The 17,466-nt window shown below is 40.2% G+C and overlaps 1 protein-coding gene across 1 annotated transcript in view; it reads right to left on the reverse strand.

Annotated features, from left to right (window-relative positions):
- The window catches only part of AQP4 (aquaporin 4), a 62,528-nt gene extending 45,655 nt beyond the window's left edge, over positions 1-16,873 (reverse strand). The window contains exon 1 of the mRNA XM_073631509.1: positions 16,753-16,873. Coding sequence (XP_073487610.1) covers positions 16,753-16,784 — 32 coding nt within the window. The 5' untranslated portion in view covers positions 16,785-16,873. The remainder of the gene's footprint in view (positions 1-16,752) is intronic.
- Between the last annotated feature and the right edge of the window lie 593 nt (positions 16,874-17,466).

Genomic DNA, 17,466 nt, shown 5'->3' on the forward strand with positions numbered 1-17,466 from the left:
ATGGGGAAATGTTTGTTTACATCAGCATTTCCCCGTTCTTCCTCTTTGTGAGATGATCGCGGGTATCCCCACAGACATCGAGTCCGTGATCACACTCATGGAGCTTGTGGTGGGTGCTCACAATGCCGCGTCTTAAAGGGCAACGTACAGGTACGTTAATATACCTGTACGTGCCCTTCTGCCGACGTATATTGGCATAAGTCGGTTGGCAAGGGGTTAAATAAATTAATCTTTTACTTTGATTTATTAAAAGCTATTTAAATCTAACAACTTCACTTATATAAATATTTTAATATATAAATCCTTCACACACATCCTGTAAAAGAAGGCGGCATCTACTGCGTAAGTGTCAAATTACAAATCATAATATAATTCATTACTGCATTAATAAAATATCAGTCTCTGGATAAAAACATTACTGGGACACCTGTCTTTACACGCACATGAACTTTAATGGCATCCCAGTCCGTAGGGTTCAATATTGAGTTGGCCCACCCTTTGCAGCTATAACAGCTTGAACTCTTCTGGGAAGGCTGTCCACCAGGTTTAGGAGTGTGTCTACGTGGAATGTTTGACTATTCTTCCAGGAGCGCATTTGTGAGGTCAGGCACTGAAATGAACGAGAAGGCCTGGCTCCCAGTCTCCGCTCTAATTCATCCCAAAGGTGTTCTATCGAGTTGAGGTCAGGACTCTGTTCTGTCAGCCAAGTTCCTCCACCCAAACCCTCTCATCCATGTCTTTATGGACCTTGCTTTGTATACTGCTGCACAGTCATGTTGAAACAGGAAGGGGCCATCCCCAAACTGTTCCCACAAAGTTGGGAGCATGAAATTGTCCAAAAAGTCTTGGTATGATGACACCTTAAGAGTTCCCTTCATTGGAGCTAAGGGGCCAAGCCCAAGCCCTGAAACGCAACCCCACACCATAATCCCCCCTCCACCAAATGATTTGGACCAGTGCACAAAGCAAGGTCCATAAAGACACAGGTGAGTGAGTTTGGGGTGGAGGAACTTGACTGGCCCACACAGAGTCCTGACCTCAACCCGATAGAACACCTTTGGGATAAATTAGAGTGGAGACTGTGACCCAGACCTTCTCATCCACATCAGTGCCTGACCGCAAACATGCGCTTCTGGAAGAATGGTCAAACATTCCCATAGACACACTCCTAAACCTTGTGGAGAGCCTTCCCAGAAGAGTTGAAGCTGTTATAGCTGCAAAGGGTGGGCCAACTCAATATTGAACCCTACGGACTAATGCCGCGTACACACGGTCGGACTTTTCAGCTACAAAAGTCCAATGGACGCTGACGGACTAAAGCTGGCTGGTAATCCGATCGTGTGTGGGCTTCTTCGGACTTTCAGCTGACTTTTTCAGCCTCAAATCCGACGGACTTTAGATTTGAAACATGCTTCAAATCTTTACGTCGTAACTACGACGGACCCCGAAATCCACTCGTCTGTGTGCTAGTCCGACGGACAAAAACCCACGCTAGGGCAGCTATTGGCTACTGGCTATCACCTTCCTTATTTTAGTCCGGTGTACGTCATCACGTACGAATCCGTCGGACTTTTGTGTGGTCGTGTGTAGGCAAGTCCGTTCGTTAGAAAGTCTGCCGCAAGTCCGCCGAAAGTCCGCCGGAAGTCTGTCGGACAGGCTGTCGGACTTTTGTAGATGAAAAGTCCGACCGTGTGTACGCGGCATAAGACTGGGATACCATCAAAGTTCATGTGTGTGTAAAGGCATGTGTATTTCAATAAATAAGAAACTTGCTTAAAAATGAAATTAAAAATGAAATTTAAAAATATAAATATATAAAAAAATCAATTAAAAACAATCTCCTACACCCTAGCTATTATTAAAAAAACAATTAACACCTCCATCTATTTTTTAACCTGAAAGTTTTCAACTCGAAAATTAATTTTGTCTCTCTGTGAAGTTTACCTAACACTATTACTGCCAATGGTGTACAAATCGATCAAACCCTATTATTTTTAAAATGATAGAGTCCTTGGAATGGTGTGCTGCATAATGTTGGGACTATGGCCTGACTATGCCCTGGATAATGTGGCCTGGTATAATCTTTTTGGGGGGGCCACATGCTCATCACCTCCTTTTCCTGGCTTCTAGGCTGCAGGCTCTGAAAAGGCCTGGTGTGGATTTTGGGGGGACCCCCACACCATGTTTTTTTTTAATGACTAGCCTCTCTGTTTACATTCTACTGTCAGCTGTGATTTCCTGGTTGGCAGTCAGGTTAGGATGCCAGTGGGTTCCACCTCCTTAAAACGGAATGTCACTCTAAAGAGAAAGTTCCACTTTATATTCTCCAGTCCTCTACTCTACTACATTTGGCACATTTTTTGGGGGAGCAGGTGTCTAATTTTGATAGGTACCTGATCTCACTTCCGCTTGGATCACCTACTGTCCCCCTCACTTTGCCCACAGCCTTCTGGGACACTTCACTGGTCCCAGAAGGCTGTGGGACCATTCACAAAGTGCAGTGTGGTTCACGCATGCACAGTGGAGAGCTGGCTGTGAAGCCGCAAGGAGTAAACATGCTGATTCTGGAGACCCGAAGACCGAAAAAGAACAAGCTTGGGTGAGGACAGCACTGGATCCCTAAAAAGGTAAGTGTCCTTTAATAAAAGTCAGCAGCTACAGTATTTGTAGTTGCTGACTTTTAATTTTTCTTTCTAGGTTGAAGATCCTATTTACCAACCAGCATTCCTTAGCTGAAAAAGCCCCTAGTCTCCTTCGCCGTCAAAAAAACCCACGTACCATAAAAAAAACCTGTGATATTTTACTACAAAACTGCATTGAAAATCAGATCATGTCATAGGTGCCTTAGGTTGAACTTAGCCTAAATCATAACACTAAACTAGTCAGAACATCAATGAAAAAACACAAATAAAGCAAGCCCAGTAAAGTACTGCATTTTAAAATATACAATTTTTTGTTTATTTACAAATACATTTAAATGTAAGTAGATGCAATTTTGGAATAACTTGTTTTATGAATTTAATGAATCACAATATAAATGGTATATCACATATTTATCAATAGAGGGCGCTTTAGGCTTACATATTGAAATTGTATTTTGGAACAGTAACCATCATATCTTAGAGGTATTTGAAAAATGATCTGTAGCATTGTATCTTTGAACCGTTTATGATGCTAATGTTACAGGTAAAAAAATGAAATGCCTGTATAGATATATAAATATAAATAAATATGATTTTACACATTATTTAATGTTCTGTACATTTTTTGTAATTCAGATCTTCTGTAAGAGCATACAGTGCACTAGGTCAGTTCTTTTGTATTGTTCAGATTTAAAGATTAACAATATGACTGGCCTTGTCAAGGTTTACTATTATCTTTTTTTCCAAGCTTTTAGCTGAATCAGTGGCTGCCAAGTATATGTAACAATGCTTATCAGAATAATAGCGAGCTGCTCTATCATAAAATAAATGTACAGAAAGTCAATGTCACTGCCTTCTATGCAAAAGCATTGTTATACTATTCCTTCCTAAAACAGCTGAAATTCGCCATGACAAAGTTGTGTGGGTGTATTTAAAGTGTAAGTTCACCTTTGAGGAAAAAAGAATAAATGCACATAATTTTGCAGGGAAAAAAATGTGCTGTAGCACTAACCCCCCTAGGAGCCGCTGTGGAATGAATCAATTCTTTCCCAAAACAGTGCAGAGACACCAGGCATACAGCAACAGTTCATTCACTCCAACTCATTGAACAGCCTAGGGCAGGAGTATTGAATTAAAATTCACAGAGGTCTGGTCACACATGTGTCTGACTGCAGAGGAATGCTCTGCACTTTAGCATAAGAGCATCGGTGCCGTTAATTCTTAATAGCACCCCCACACATCAGCACCTGTGGGGTATTTTCATGTGCGCTAAACCGCATGTTGTTGCAGCGTCATGCAGGTTGGTGTAGTGCAATTTTGAAAAAAGGGTCAGGGACTTCTCCGTGTTTCTTGTGGGTAGTGCAGCCCATTAAAATAAATAGGCTGACCTACCCATGAACCCACAACATGTGCACCAAATGCACATGTACAGATCTGAACCCATTCCTACATCAGTACCATCAGTCCCCAGTTCACAGTCCCCTCCCCTTTCACATTAAGATCTCCCCCTTTACACCCCCCCCAAACCCCTCTCACAATAGTGTTCTCACACTTCCTTGACATCAACCCCTCACCAACAGTACTGTCCTCTGCCCTCCTTCACTGCAGAGTACTATGCCCCTTTTTACATCATCCCCCACATTATTGCCTAAGCCCCCCCCCCCCACATTACAGTCCTCAGCCCCCCACATTACAGTCCTCAGTCCTCCCCCATGTTACTGTCCTCAGCCCCCCAACATTACAGTCCTCATCCCTTCCCCCACACATTACTGCCTCAGCCCCCCTACATTACAGTTCTCAGTCCCCTTCACATTACTGTTCTCAGCCTCCCTCAACATTACCATCCTCAGTCCCCCCACATGACAATCCCCAGCTTCCCCCACATGACATTACTCAGCCCACCCATATTACTGTTCTCAGCCCCCCACTTTACAGTCCTCAGCCCCCCACAATACTGCCCTCTGCCCCCCCACATTACAGTCCCTTGCCCCCCACATGACCGCCCCATATTACTGTTCTCCGACTCCCCCACATTAAAGTTCTCAATCCCCCTAAATGATTGTCCTTATCCCCCCACATTACAGTTCTCAGCCCCCTACATCACAGTCCTCAGCGCCCCACATCACAGTCCTCAGCCCCCCACATCACAGTCCTCATCCACCCCACTTTAATGTCCTTAGCCCCCAAACATCTTGGAGAACTAAACACAGATCTTCTGTGGATATAGGCTGCCTTAAATCCTTCTGTCTCTTCATGCAATCCCAGACAGACTTGATGATATTGAGATCCGAGCCTTTTTGGGGGGCATATTATCACTTCCAGGCCTCCTTGTTCTTCTTTATGCTAAAGAAATTTCCTAATGACATTGGCTGTGTATTTGGGGTCATTGTCCTGCAGCAGAATACATTTGGGGTCAATCATATGCATCCCTGATGGTATGGCATGATGGATAATTATCTGCCTGTATTTTTCAGCATCGAGGACACCATTAATCTTGACCAAATTTCCAACTTAATTTGCATGAATGCAGCCCCAAACTTGCAAGGAACCTCCACCATACTTCGCTGTTGCCTACAGACACTCATTATTATACTGCTCTCCAGCCCTTCGCAAACAAACTACCTCCTGCTACAGCCAAATATTCCAAATTTTGACCAGAGCACCTGCTGCCATGTGTATGCACCCCCGTTCATATGTTTTTGTGCATAGTTGAGTTGCTTAGCCTTGTTTCCATGCCCTATACACAAAAACATGGGGTGCAGTAAATAGGGTTTGGGTTTACAAGAAGATACAGAAGGATTTGAGGCAATCTACATCCATAGAAGACCTATGCTTAGTTCTCCAAGATGTTTGAAACAACCCACCTGCCAAGTTCCTGCCAAGTTCCTTCAAAAACAAGTGTATCTAGAAGAATTTATGTTGTTTTGAAGGCAAAGGGTGGTCATACCAAATACTGATTTGATTTGGATTTCTTTTTTGTTCATTTCATTTCCATTTTATTAATTCATCAAAAATAAACTATTAACACTTATGCACAGTACCGTATACCTTAACAGTACTTTCTAAAACTGAGGGCACATTTAGACTTATGTTTGGGAAGGGGGATGGAAGTTTAAACTAGAAAAGTGAGCAGCATTCCCCAACTTCCCCCCTCTAAGTTTCAAAGGTAGCTGGACAGGGTTGTACTGCCGCCCAACACAACCTATTCAAGTGAAAGGGGCTGTGCCACAACTACCCTGCAATGAATGGTTGCAGCATGGTGGTGTGGCATTTACAGGGTAAAATGGGTGGTAAAAAGTAACATATCACCTCATCACCAATTGTCAAATGCATCTGAAAAGCAATATACTGATTTATTTTCTGTGATGAGGCAAAACGAGCCTAATGGAGACACCGTAAAGTAGAATTTCATGTTGAATTTCACTTTAAATAATTTGTTTGGACCAAGCTGACCCGAACATCTTATTTCCATTAGAGAACAATGTAACCAATGGGTGGTGTAGTGAACTGTAGTAGCATTAGCTTCATACAGTAAGTGGCACTGTGTTCTGGCAGCAGTATGGGCAACTTTGGTCTGTTGCTGTAATTGAAGAGAGCCATTCAGAGTGCTTTTCTGCCATCCAGGAGGAGCCTTTTATTTTTTTTATCAATGTATGTATTTTCTTCTTCTTCTGATTTGCTGAGATGGAAATCGTGACATAATTAACCCAAATCTGCAGGAAGTCTTGTATTCACTAATTAAATTACAAGGCTTTTCATAAAGTACAACTTCACAAAAAAAGTGAAGTCCTGCTGGTCCACTCCCTCCCCCCAGCCTGTAACCGTGTTACAGGATTTCTTGTGGTGCGAGTACTGAATTTTTATGAGTATCCTGTAACTGTGTTACAGGATTTCTTGTGGTGCAAGTACTGAATTTTTATGAGTATCCGCTCTCACTTCCGCAATCCTCACCTAGGTGAGGATGACATCCATTGCCCCACCCCTTCCCTTCTCACAGTCTCCTAGGACATGTCACATGTCCCAGAAGGCCGCAGGACCATTCACAAAGCATCATGCAATCTCAAAAATATGCAGTGGGGCCACATCATTATACAGTATAATGGAAATAGTTTACTAAAGTGAAATTAAAGTGACCCAAAAAGACAAAATGTAGGTGCCGCTCAGGTAAATAGGCAAAGTCAAACTAGACCACTGTGAGTGCAGGCAGGGACAGGGAGCTAATCCTAGCTCCAAGCTGCAGCAATATCAAATGAAAAGATACTGTACATAAGCTCCACATCATCAAGCAGACAAACGTGCATAGAGTGAGGTGAAGGGCAGCCTCAGCCCGGACTCCAGCCAGGCCACGCTCCCAATGTGTTTTGCTCCGCCGTTTGGTGCTTAATCATGGGGAACTGATTTTCCACATGGGCAACTGAAATTAAATTGACATTATGGCCCTGTTCACACTTTGTGTAGCGGAAACTCACAGTCCTGCTCGTGATCTGTGTGGGTGATTTTCATACAATTCAACATGTTGCGCATAAGCCAGCCCATTCACTTGATTGTTTAAAGGGACTGCCCTATGGGTGTTTGTTGCTGCAAAGAAGCTCAAGAACCAAATTTTGTCCCTAAGCCAGGCTGAATTCTATACGTGTATTTTACACGTGTGTTTTACACGTGTGTTTTTCTGGAATTACCCTTGCATTTTGTCACATGACAATTACAGCCAATTCACACTGCATTTGAGTGACATTCATCAATGGCACCAAAATGTACAATGTGATTTGGAATCACAGACAGAATCACACAGATTCTGCCCACGATTTTTAATTGCCCAAGCATTACCTGGACCTAAACGCTGGTTTAAAATAAATCTGTATAAGTATGCATTCTTAACCACTTCAGCCCAGGAAGAATTTACCCTCTTGCTGACCAGAGCACTTTTTGCGATTCGGCACTGCGTCGCTTTAACTGACAATTGCGCGGTCGTGCGACGTGGCTCCCAAACAAAATTGACATCCTTTTTTTTCCCACAAATAGAGCTTTCTTTTGGTACTATTTGATCACCTCTGTGGTTTTTATTTTTTGTGCTATAAACAAAAAAAATAGCGACAATTTTGAAAAAAATGCATTATTTTTTAATTTTTGCTATAATAAATATCCCCAAAAAGTAATTTAAAAAACATTTTTTTCCTCAGTTTAGTCCAATACGTATTCTTCTACATATTTTTGGTAAAAAAAAAATTGCAATAAGCGATTATTGATTGGTGTGCACAAAAGTTATAGCGTTTACAAAATAGGGGATAGTTTTATGGCATTTTTATTAATTGTTTTTTTTTTTTACTAGTAATGGCGGCGATCAGAGATTTTTATTGTGACTGCGACATTATGGCGGACACATCGGACATTTTTGACACATTTTTGGGACCATTGTCATCTATACAGCAATCAGTGCTATAAAAATGCACTGATTCCTGTGTAAATGACACTGGCAGTGAAGCGGTTAACCATTAGGGGGCGGGGAGGGGTTAAGTCAGTACTAGGGAGTGTTTTCTAACTGTAGGGGGGATGGGCTAGCTGTGACATGTCACTGATCTCTGCTCACGATGACGGGGAGCAGAGATCAGTGACACTATCACTAGGCAGAATGGGGAGATGCTTGTTTACATGAGCATCTCCCCGTTCATCCTCTCTGTGAGGCGATTGCGGGTATCCCCGCGGTGATAGAGTCAACGGGACCCGTGACCCGACTCACGGAGCTCCCGGCCGGTGCATGGCATGGCCCAGCCGTGCCATTCTGCCGAAGTACATCGGCGTGCGCCGGTCGGGAAGTGGTTAACCAAGAAAAGTACCCTCTCATTCCCTCAGCCTCCTCAAAAACTTCAAATTCCTTTTTTTTGTTTCTGTGAATTGACTTTCTGTTAGATGGTGATTACATTGGTTCTCCATCGTCCCACTTTATGTAGAAATGTAGCCAACCTCTCTTGCTCTCTCCCGAGATGGAGTATGGACTGTGGGGTTTGTAGTGTGCATAGAGCAGCAGCACACATGACTACAACTAATGTACACTGCTTGTTCCAAGCAAACGAAAGTGAGGGGAAAAAGAGAGGTAAGCAAGCTCACAGACGACCTTACAAGAAGGCAGAAAAACACAATAAGAAACATCTTAATGAAAAGTAGAATACAGAGCCATTAGGCAGTGGATATGCATGAAATAATAATATTTTTTAATAACACTTTAATTATTAATTTCTACTTTAAAGTGTATGTAATCCTAATGATAAACTTCTCTTATTTGCACCATTTTGGTCTGCTACATCTACCGTCAAAGCATTTTGGTATATAGTGCAAAAAATACCTGATGATCTTAACTAGAAATTTTATGAACTGTTTACTTCTAGTGCCTTTTCTTTATGCTGCAATACTATTAGTTACTTTGATCCCAGTTATCTCTAAACACCTTCTATGTGAGTTATGGAGAAGAAAGGGGGGTTTCTGTAGTCCTGTTGTAGGCAGGTGCAGGCGTTCCTTCAACCTGTAGGTGGCACTGTGCTGCTGTTACAGATGGAAAGGAGTTTGTTAAAGGGGTAGGAAATCGCACCCCCCCCCCACCAAATCTTCTCCCTGCAAATTAATGTCATAATGTGCTAGTATGCATCACATACTATATAATGTATATACAGTATCTCACAAAAGTGAGTACACCCCTCACATTTTTGTAAATATTTTATTATATCTTTTCATGTGACAACACTGAAGAAATGACACTTTGCTACAATGTGAAGTAGTGAGTGTACAGCTTGTATAACAGTGTAAATCTGCTGTCTCCTCATAAAAACTCAACACACAGCCATTCATGTCTAAACCACTGGCAACAAAAGTTAATACACGCCTAAGTGAAAATGTCCAAATTGGACTCAATTAGCCATTTACCCTCCCCGATGTCATGTGACTCGTAAGTGTTACAAGGTCTCGGGTGTGAATGGGGATCAGGTGTGTTAAATTTGGTGTTATCGCTCTCACTCTATCATACTGGTCACTGGAAGTTCAGCATGACAACTCATGCCAAAGAACTCTCTGAGGATCTGAAAAGAAGAATTGTTGCTCTACATAAAGATGGCCTAGGCTATAAGAAGATTGCCAAGACCCTGAAACTGAGCTGCAGCACGGTGGCCAAGACCATATAGCGATTTTACAGGATAGGTTCCACTCAGAACAGGCCTTGCCATGGTTGACCAAAGAAGTTGAGTGCACATGCTCAGCATCATATCCAGAGGCTGTCTTTGGGAAATAGACGTATGAGTGCTGCCAGCATTGTTGCAGAGGTTGAAGGGGTGGGGGGGTCAGCCTGTCAGTGCTCAGACCATAGACTGCACATTGCATTAACATGGTCTGCATGACTGTCATCCCAGAAGGAAGCCTCTTCTAAAGATGATGCACAAGAAATCCCACAAACAGTTTCCTGAAGACAAGCAGACTAAGGACGTGGATTACTTGAACCATGTCCTTTGGTCTGATGAGACCAAGACAAACTTATTTGGTTCAGATGGTGTCAAGCGTGTGTGGCGGCAACCAGTGGGAACCTGTGAAGCGCTGGTGAACTCCATGCCCAAGAGGGTTAAGGCAGTGCTGGAAAATAATGGTGGCCACACAAAATATTGACACTTTGGGCCCAATTTGGATATTTTCACTTAGGGGTGTACTAACCTTTGTTGCCAGCGGTTTAGACATTAACGGCTGTGTGTTATTTTGGAGGGGTAGCAAATTCACACTGTTATACAAGCTGTACACTCACTACTTTACATTGTAGCAAAGTGTCATTTCTTCAGTGTTGTCACATGGAAAGCTATAATATATATATATATATATATATATATATATATATATATATATATATATATATATATATATAAATACAAAAATGTGAGGGGTGTACTCACTTTTGTGAGATACTGTATATCCGCTATGCATCTTCACTGTCGTATTAATTTATACCATAATAAGACAGGTTTGCTTTAAGACCAACATCCTTTGTAGAGTTAGGTTTAAATATTTTAAATGTCAATCAATTTTAATAAGTACAGCAAAAAAGTTTCAGATAAATAATAGATGTGTAATCTGGTCAAAAACAAAAGCAAACATTTCACCAATTTCTGCTCAGAAAATGTATAATATAATGAAGTATATAATGAGAAAACTAAACCAGTTTCATTGATGATGATCATGATTATTAATATACATATAAAAACATTGCCTAACAAACCCTATCAACTGAATACACAAAAGCATTCCTATTGATAATTTGTAAACGTTTCTATAAGTGCTTGCTAAATTTACCTGAGTCATTTAAAGGACTAATATGAGACAAACAATCTAGAAAATGACTAAACGCTGAACTATAATATCTAGAAAATTCCATTTAATGAAGCTGTTCTTGCATTTTTCCGAAAACGTTATCTCAATGGTAATTCTTTACCTGTTATTGGACTAGGTGTCTGTTCAGGGATCGATTCCTGCCAAGCTGCCTGGCTGCAGAGTGTTATTCTAGGTATTGGTCTTAGGAAAGAAAATACACTGGCCAAGTTCCACCCACTCAGCATCATCCACTAAATGGTGTGAGCTGTAATGTTGCTATGGATGAGAGATGGGCGATGTGCCAGTGATTGCACTATCCTACCCCACAGGGGCATCTCCATACAGTGGCCACAGTTATTCCCTTTTCAATGAATGCCCTGTCAGAAAGGAAAACTTCAAGTGATTCAAAAATAAGGCCTTGAATTTTAAAGGTAGTTAGTAAATATCACAGCAGAACTGGGCATCAGAAATCTAACTTTTTTGTGAACATACTGCATATTGCCTGATTCGCTAAGGTTTGCACTTTAAATTTTGCCTTGTTTTTACATGTAAACTTTTTTTCCAATGAACCCGATTTACTAAAATGTTCTTGCTCCAGAGACATTATATATAGATATATATATCTATATATATAGATAGATAGATAGATAGATATCTCTATCTATCTATCTATCTATCTATCTATCTATCTATCTATCTATCTATCTATCTATCTATCTATCTATATATATATATATATATATATATATATATATATATCTATATATCTATATATAGATATATATAGATATATAGATATATACACACACTATATTACCAAAAGTATTGGAACGCCTGCCTTTGAACAGGACTGCACATGAACTTTAATGGCATCCCAGTCTTAGCCCGTAGGTTTCAATATCGAGTATGCCCACCCTTTGCAGCTATAACAGCTTCAACTCTTCTGGGAAGGCTGTCCACAAAGTTTAGGAGTGTGTCTGGGAATGCTTGGCCATTATTCCAGAAGTGCACTTGTCAGGCACAGATGTGGCGATGTGCGCTCTAATTCATCCCAAAGGTGTTCTACTGGGTTGAGGTCAGAACTCTGTGCAGGCCAGTCAAGTTCCTCCATCCCAAACTCACTCATCCATGTCTTTATGGACCTTGCTTTGTGCACTGGTGTGCAGTCATGTTGGAACAGGAAGGGGCCATCCTAAACTGTTGGCACAAAGTTGTGAGCGTGAAATTGTCCAAAATGTCTTGGTATGTTGATGCCTTAAGAGTTCCCTTCACTGGAAGTAAGGGGTCAAGCCCAATCTCTGAAAAACAACCCCACACTATGATCCCCCTTCCACCAAATGATTGGACCAGTGCACAAAGCAAGGTCCATAAAGACATGGATGAGTCCTGACCGCAACCCTATAGAACACCTTTGGGATAAATTAGTGCGGAGACTGCGAGCCAGGCTTTCTCGTCTACATCAGTGCCTGATCTCACAAAGGCGCTTCTGGAAAAATAATCAAACATTCCCATAGACACACTCCTAAACCTTGTGGACAGCTTTCCCAGAAGAGTTAAAGCTGTTATAGCTACAAAGGGTGGGCCAACTCAATATTGAAATGCAACAAGCAGACAAGTAACACCTCTCCAGGTGATAGTAATTCTATCCTTGATGATCAGGTGTTGGTCCAGTCCAACTCAATATTGAACCCTATAGACTAGGCTGGCATCCCAATACTTTTGGTAATAAGGGGGTTGATTTACTAAAGGCAAATCCACTTTGCACTACAAGTACACTGAAAGTGCACTTGGAAGTGTGGTTGCTGTAGATCTGAGGGGAAGCTCTAAATTGAGGTGAAGCTCTGCTGATTTTATCATCCAATCACGTGCAAGCAAAAATGCAAATAATTTTGCGTGTGCTAAATGAATACCTGCTGATTTATATATACACTTTAGGTAGGTGTTTGGGTGTGGAATTTAAACAGCCAGTTTTATCTGCTGAAAGCAGGTGATATTTAGCTGGTGGTAAGTTAGATGGAGACTTCATGGAAGTTTAGAAGCGTTTCAGTAACCACAAAACTGGATCATTGGTTTATCATTATATTAATTTGACATTACATTGTCCCTGTAAACTTGTAATTCTTGTTTAACTCACTTAGATTTTTTGGGATATTATATTTGTTACAGTTTAAGCTGTACAAGGTAGGTTATGCAGCATAACTTAAAGCAGAACCTCACGCTCTCAATCAACATTGACTATATTTAATCCTGCTACCATTAGAAAATAGATAGGAAAGTATATAATATATGCCTGAGCTAAGTGCAGATGAATTCCAGGAAGTGAATGCTACCTGAATCATTTGCCCATGGTCAGAGATGCTAAAAGCTCCTAAAAGCAACTCCATAAAAGCCTATGTGTCCATGTACACATAGGCTTTTAGCAGAGTTTAGAAACTGCCATGTTTAGCTGAGGTTAAACCTCCCTCTCCTGAACACGGAAGAATCACATTCGGGATAGGAACATTTTGGCTGCCGGAAAATGTGGCAAAAACGTGTTTTTGCCACCTTATGTATTTTTCCACAGCCACAGTCAGGGTAGGTCAGTGTACATGTAACTGTAAAGTGATTTCTTAGCAAAATAAATCATGGAGACATGGATTGATGAGTTATTTGCTTTGAATATTAAAACTCAAAATGTAATGTTTGGTTTGTGGAATTCAGATGCAGTGTAGTTCTGTTTTAGGTCTTGTCAGGCTAGCAATTTTTCACCCTCTAAATCCTTTTGTCATCATCAAATTGCATTCCACTTTTTCTTACTGTGCCTAATTTTGTAGGTATGAAAGGGTACCTATGCTCACCATGGCTCCTGACACTTGTCTAGCTGCATCAATGAAAAGCCAATAATCAGGCTTCCAAAACACTCCTTTTCAATCTGTTGATTTACTTGCATGTTTCCTGGCATTTAGGTGTTCAATAGTGTGTGCAAACTGGGACAGTTGGTACAAGAAAGACTTCGATGCAAACTATAATGGTAGAGGAATTTCTACCTGTGAACAAAATTGTGAAAAGGGGTGCAAATGTGCTCAATACTTTTTTTTTCAGATGCAAACCTTTGCACTTGGTACCCTGGAAAGCCTGATTAATGTTTTTTTTTTTTAAATACACATGTAAAAGGGAACATTTTGTTAGCTTTTGAATGCTTTCAAAGTGTTGTTTCTTTGTATAGTTGGTAATTATTTTAAAAGCCATACTTCTATGCATAGTTCATAATTATACGTGTTCATAAGGACAGCCAAATATGTTCAAATGCTGCTTCCTGTTTTGCAGTGTTACGCAAAGTTTGTGCTCTAGTACATTTTTCACCAATTGGCCGACTGAATAAAAACAACACATTCCCTATGTGGTTGATATTTAATCTTTAATACAAGATGTACCCTAAGATTGTTTTTTGCTGTGTGTGATGTTAGGTGAAATGTGATTTCCTAACAAACGTCACTGCAGAATAGTGAAATGGATCCCTCCCACCCCCTGCCATTACTGGATTTCCATTAGGCATATAGGAAGATGCACTTCCAAAAGAGAAACCATTACATTCACAGTCAAATCTGGATATCAGAAAGGAATGGGGGGGGGGGGGGGGCAAGTTTTCTTGTTAGGGTCTCAAATAACAATAAAACTGCATCAGTTTTGTGTTTAGTTCCACTTCAATCAGTTCCAAACCTGTCTTTCTAAGGTCGATTACAGGACCAGCATTTTTTCCTTCAGTTGGAGGTCCTCCATTTCTGTTTTGTGGGGTATGTATATGTTGATTTATTTAACTGGGTAGTGCAAGGTCCAATAACTATTTGCAAAATACAATAACCCATGCACTCACAAGAGCCTTACACGAAAAAGGTCATGCTGAAAAGTCTAATGACTAGAATCAGAGAAAACTGTACATGCTATTACAGTAGATTGCCATGCAGCCACACTGCTGTACACCACATTGCACATGCCAAGTGGTATTGTGATACTGCATTACGAAAAAGGGTTGTGTCTGATTTTTGGGCCTTTGCCATGCATAATGAATGGGATGCCTTAACATAATGCAAGTTAGCATAGGCGCTACAACAGCCTGTAAAAGGGGCCTACAGTTTCACTTTAGTGACAGCCAAAATGCAGTAAATTTGGACAGTACAGTGGCTAAGTGGCTAGCACTTCCTTCTGGCAGCACTAGGGTTGTTTTGAAACCTAACCACTACCTGCACGGAGTTTGCATGTTCTCCCTGTGCCTGCAAGGGCTTGCTCCACACTCCAAAGACATGCTGTTAAGTAAATTGGCTCACATCTAAATGGACCCTAGTACAGTGTTTCCGAACCTTTGCACCCCAAATGTTTTGGAACTACATTTCCCATGATGGTCATGCACTCTGCACTGTAGTTAAGCATCATGGGAAATGTAGTTCCAAAACATCTGGGGTACCAAGGTTCACCATCACTGCCCTAGTATGCGTATGTATGAATGTGAGTTAGGGACCTTAGATTGTAGACTCTCCTTGAGGACAGGGACTGAACTGAATGTACAATATATATATATATATATATATATATATATATATATATATATATATATATATATATCATGCTGTGGAAATTATTGGCACTATAAAAATAACTGTAATAAAAATATATATATATATATATATATATATATATATATTGCATTCTCCTCAATATCAGAAAATTGCTTAACAATATTTGGTACGTGTACCAACGTCTTCAAAAGAATATATTATATTGCTTTGTGTCAGTAGTCAGGACAGAAAATCAGATAATGTATCATGTTTAGGTTATTAAGATTGCGTTATAAGGTACTGTGAACTGACATACTGCATGTTTATTTGGTTCAGTTGTGCAAAGGTACTCTAAACTATAGCTATGAATAGTAGGTTTTATCCAACAGAACATATATAATAAAAAGCACCACCTGTTTCTGGTATTGTCCTTTGTCATACTTTGATAATATCACATATGCAATTATATATGTTTGAGAAGGAGATAATTTAGTAGAATTACAGGTGCTGTGCACTAACTAATGGGAACCAATCAATGATTGCCTTCAAAGCTTTTAAAAAAACACATGTGCTGGGAAAATATGGAGGCTGCCATTGCCGTCCCCTTCATCTGGAAATGCTAGTTTCTTAGCTATCATGATGATCCAGTAGTTTCAATGCTTTAGGAGATGAGGAGTTCTTACTTCTTTCTGACTTTCCTGATGTGCTTATTTTATCCCAGAGCCAGAGTGAGCCAGGCAGCTAGCATTTTCAGAAGAACCTTAGCAATGGCAGCCTCTGTTTTTCCCATTGTAAAATTTCTTCTGTAGACTGTTGCCCTTCATATATTTGAGTAAAAACAAAATGACCTCATTAAATAAGGGAGTATACTAGCAATAGAATGTACAGAGTGCACGGGGTCTCAGCAACCAATCAGAACACTTATCTTAACAGATCTGATTATGGTAAACTGAAATTTGACCCGCTGCTATGGCTAACTGTATTTTGTACTTTGTTGTTTCTGCACATCTTTTATAAGCTTGAATGGCTTTATGATTATTATTAAAATGACGCTGCATGCTTTAGATTGTAACTATACAATCTATTTATAATAGGAAGACATAAAATGGTTGCCCTTGTCTTATTATCTAAATGTAGTCAGAAACCTGCAATGACTTTTAGCTAATGAAATGCCATCTGCGTCTCGCAAATGCAGAATTGATGCACTACTTATAAAAGCTAACACAGTGGAAAGCACTTACCCTCGAACCCTTGACTCAGGTCTGTCACTCATTCCTCCTTAGTATAGAATGATATGTTCTAATAGCCCACACTAGAAGAACATGAGGAGTCAGATTTCATCAAGTTGTCTGATTGGGTTTTGCAGGGGTAGGGGTGGACATGGACAGTGCTATGTGCTCCAGGTATGATGTAACTGATCTACTGATGCCAAATAATATCAGAGCATAGGAATACATTTAGATTTGCATGCTCATTTCTAAAGCATATTATTAGAATGAAAAATTGTATTAAAAAATGCATACAATAAAAAAGAAACACCCAAAATATCGAGCTGGCTGTATTTCATTGACATACTCAGATGTTTGGTATCTCTGAATTGTGCACTATTTAGAAAATGCTTTTTAATGGGGATTTCATGTGGTTGAACCACTAAAATAGACATTATGTCTATTTACATTGCACCTAATTACTTTCATAAGGGATTATGGTATCATGTTGTTTTTTTTTTTACAGTTGGCTACGTGTTTATATATGAAAGAAGATGTAACTTCAATCAAATTCCTATTTCATGAGTTGAGCATAAGGTTGGAAAATTACAAAGAGGATTTAATTGGTTTCTATAGGCAATACAATACAGAATTCATGCATAAGACTACTATCTAGCCATTTGTAGATTTGCTCCTTGCTCTTAGCTAAACAGACTTACCGTATATTTCTGATTTTGCAGTCAATTT

This window comes from Aquarana catesbeiana, linkage group LG05, assembly GCF_042186555.1.
Source record: "Aquarana catesbeiana isolate 2022-GZ linkage group LG05, ASM4218655v1, whole genome shotgun sequence".
NCBI lineage: Eukaryota > Metazoa > Chordata > Amphibia > Anura > Ranidae > Aquarana > Aquarana catesbeiana.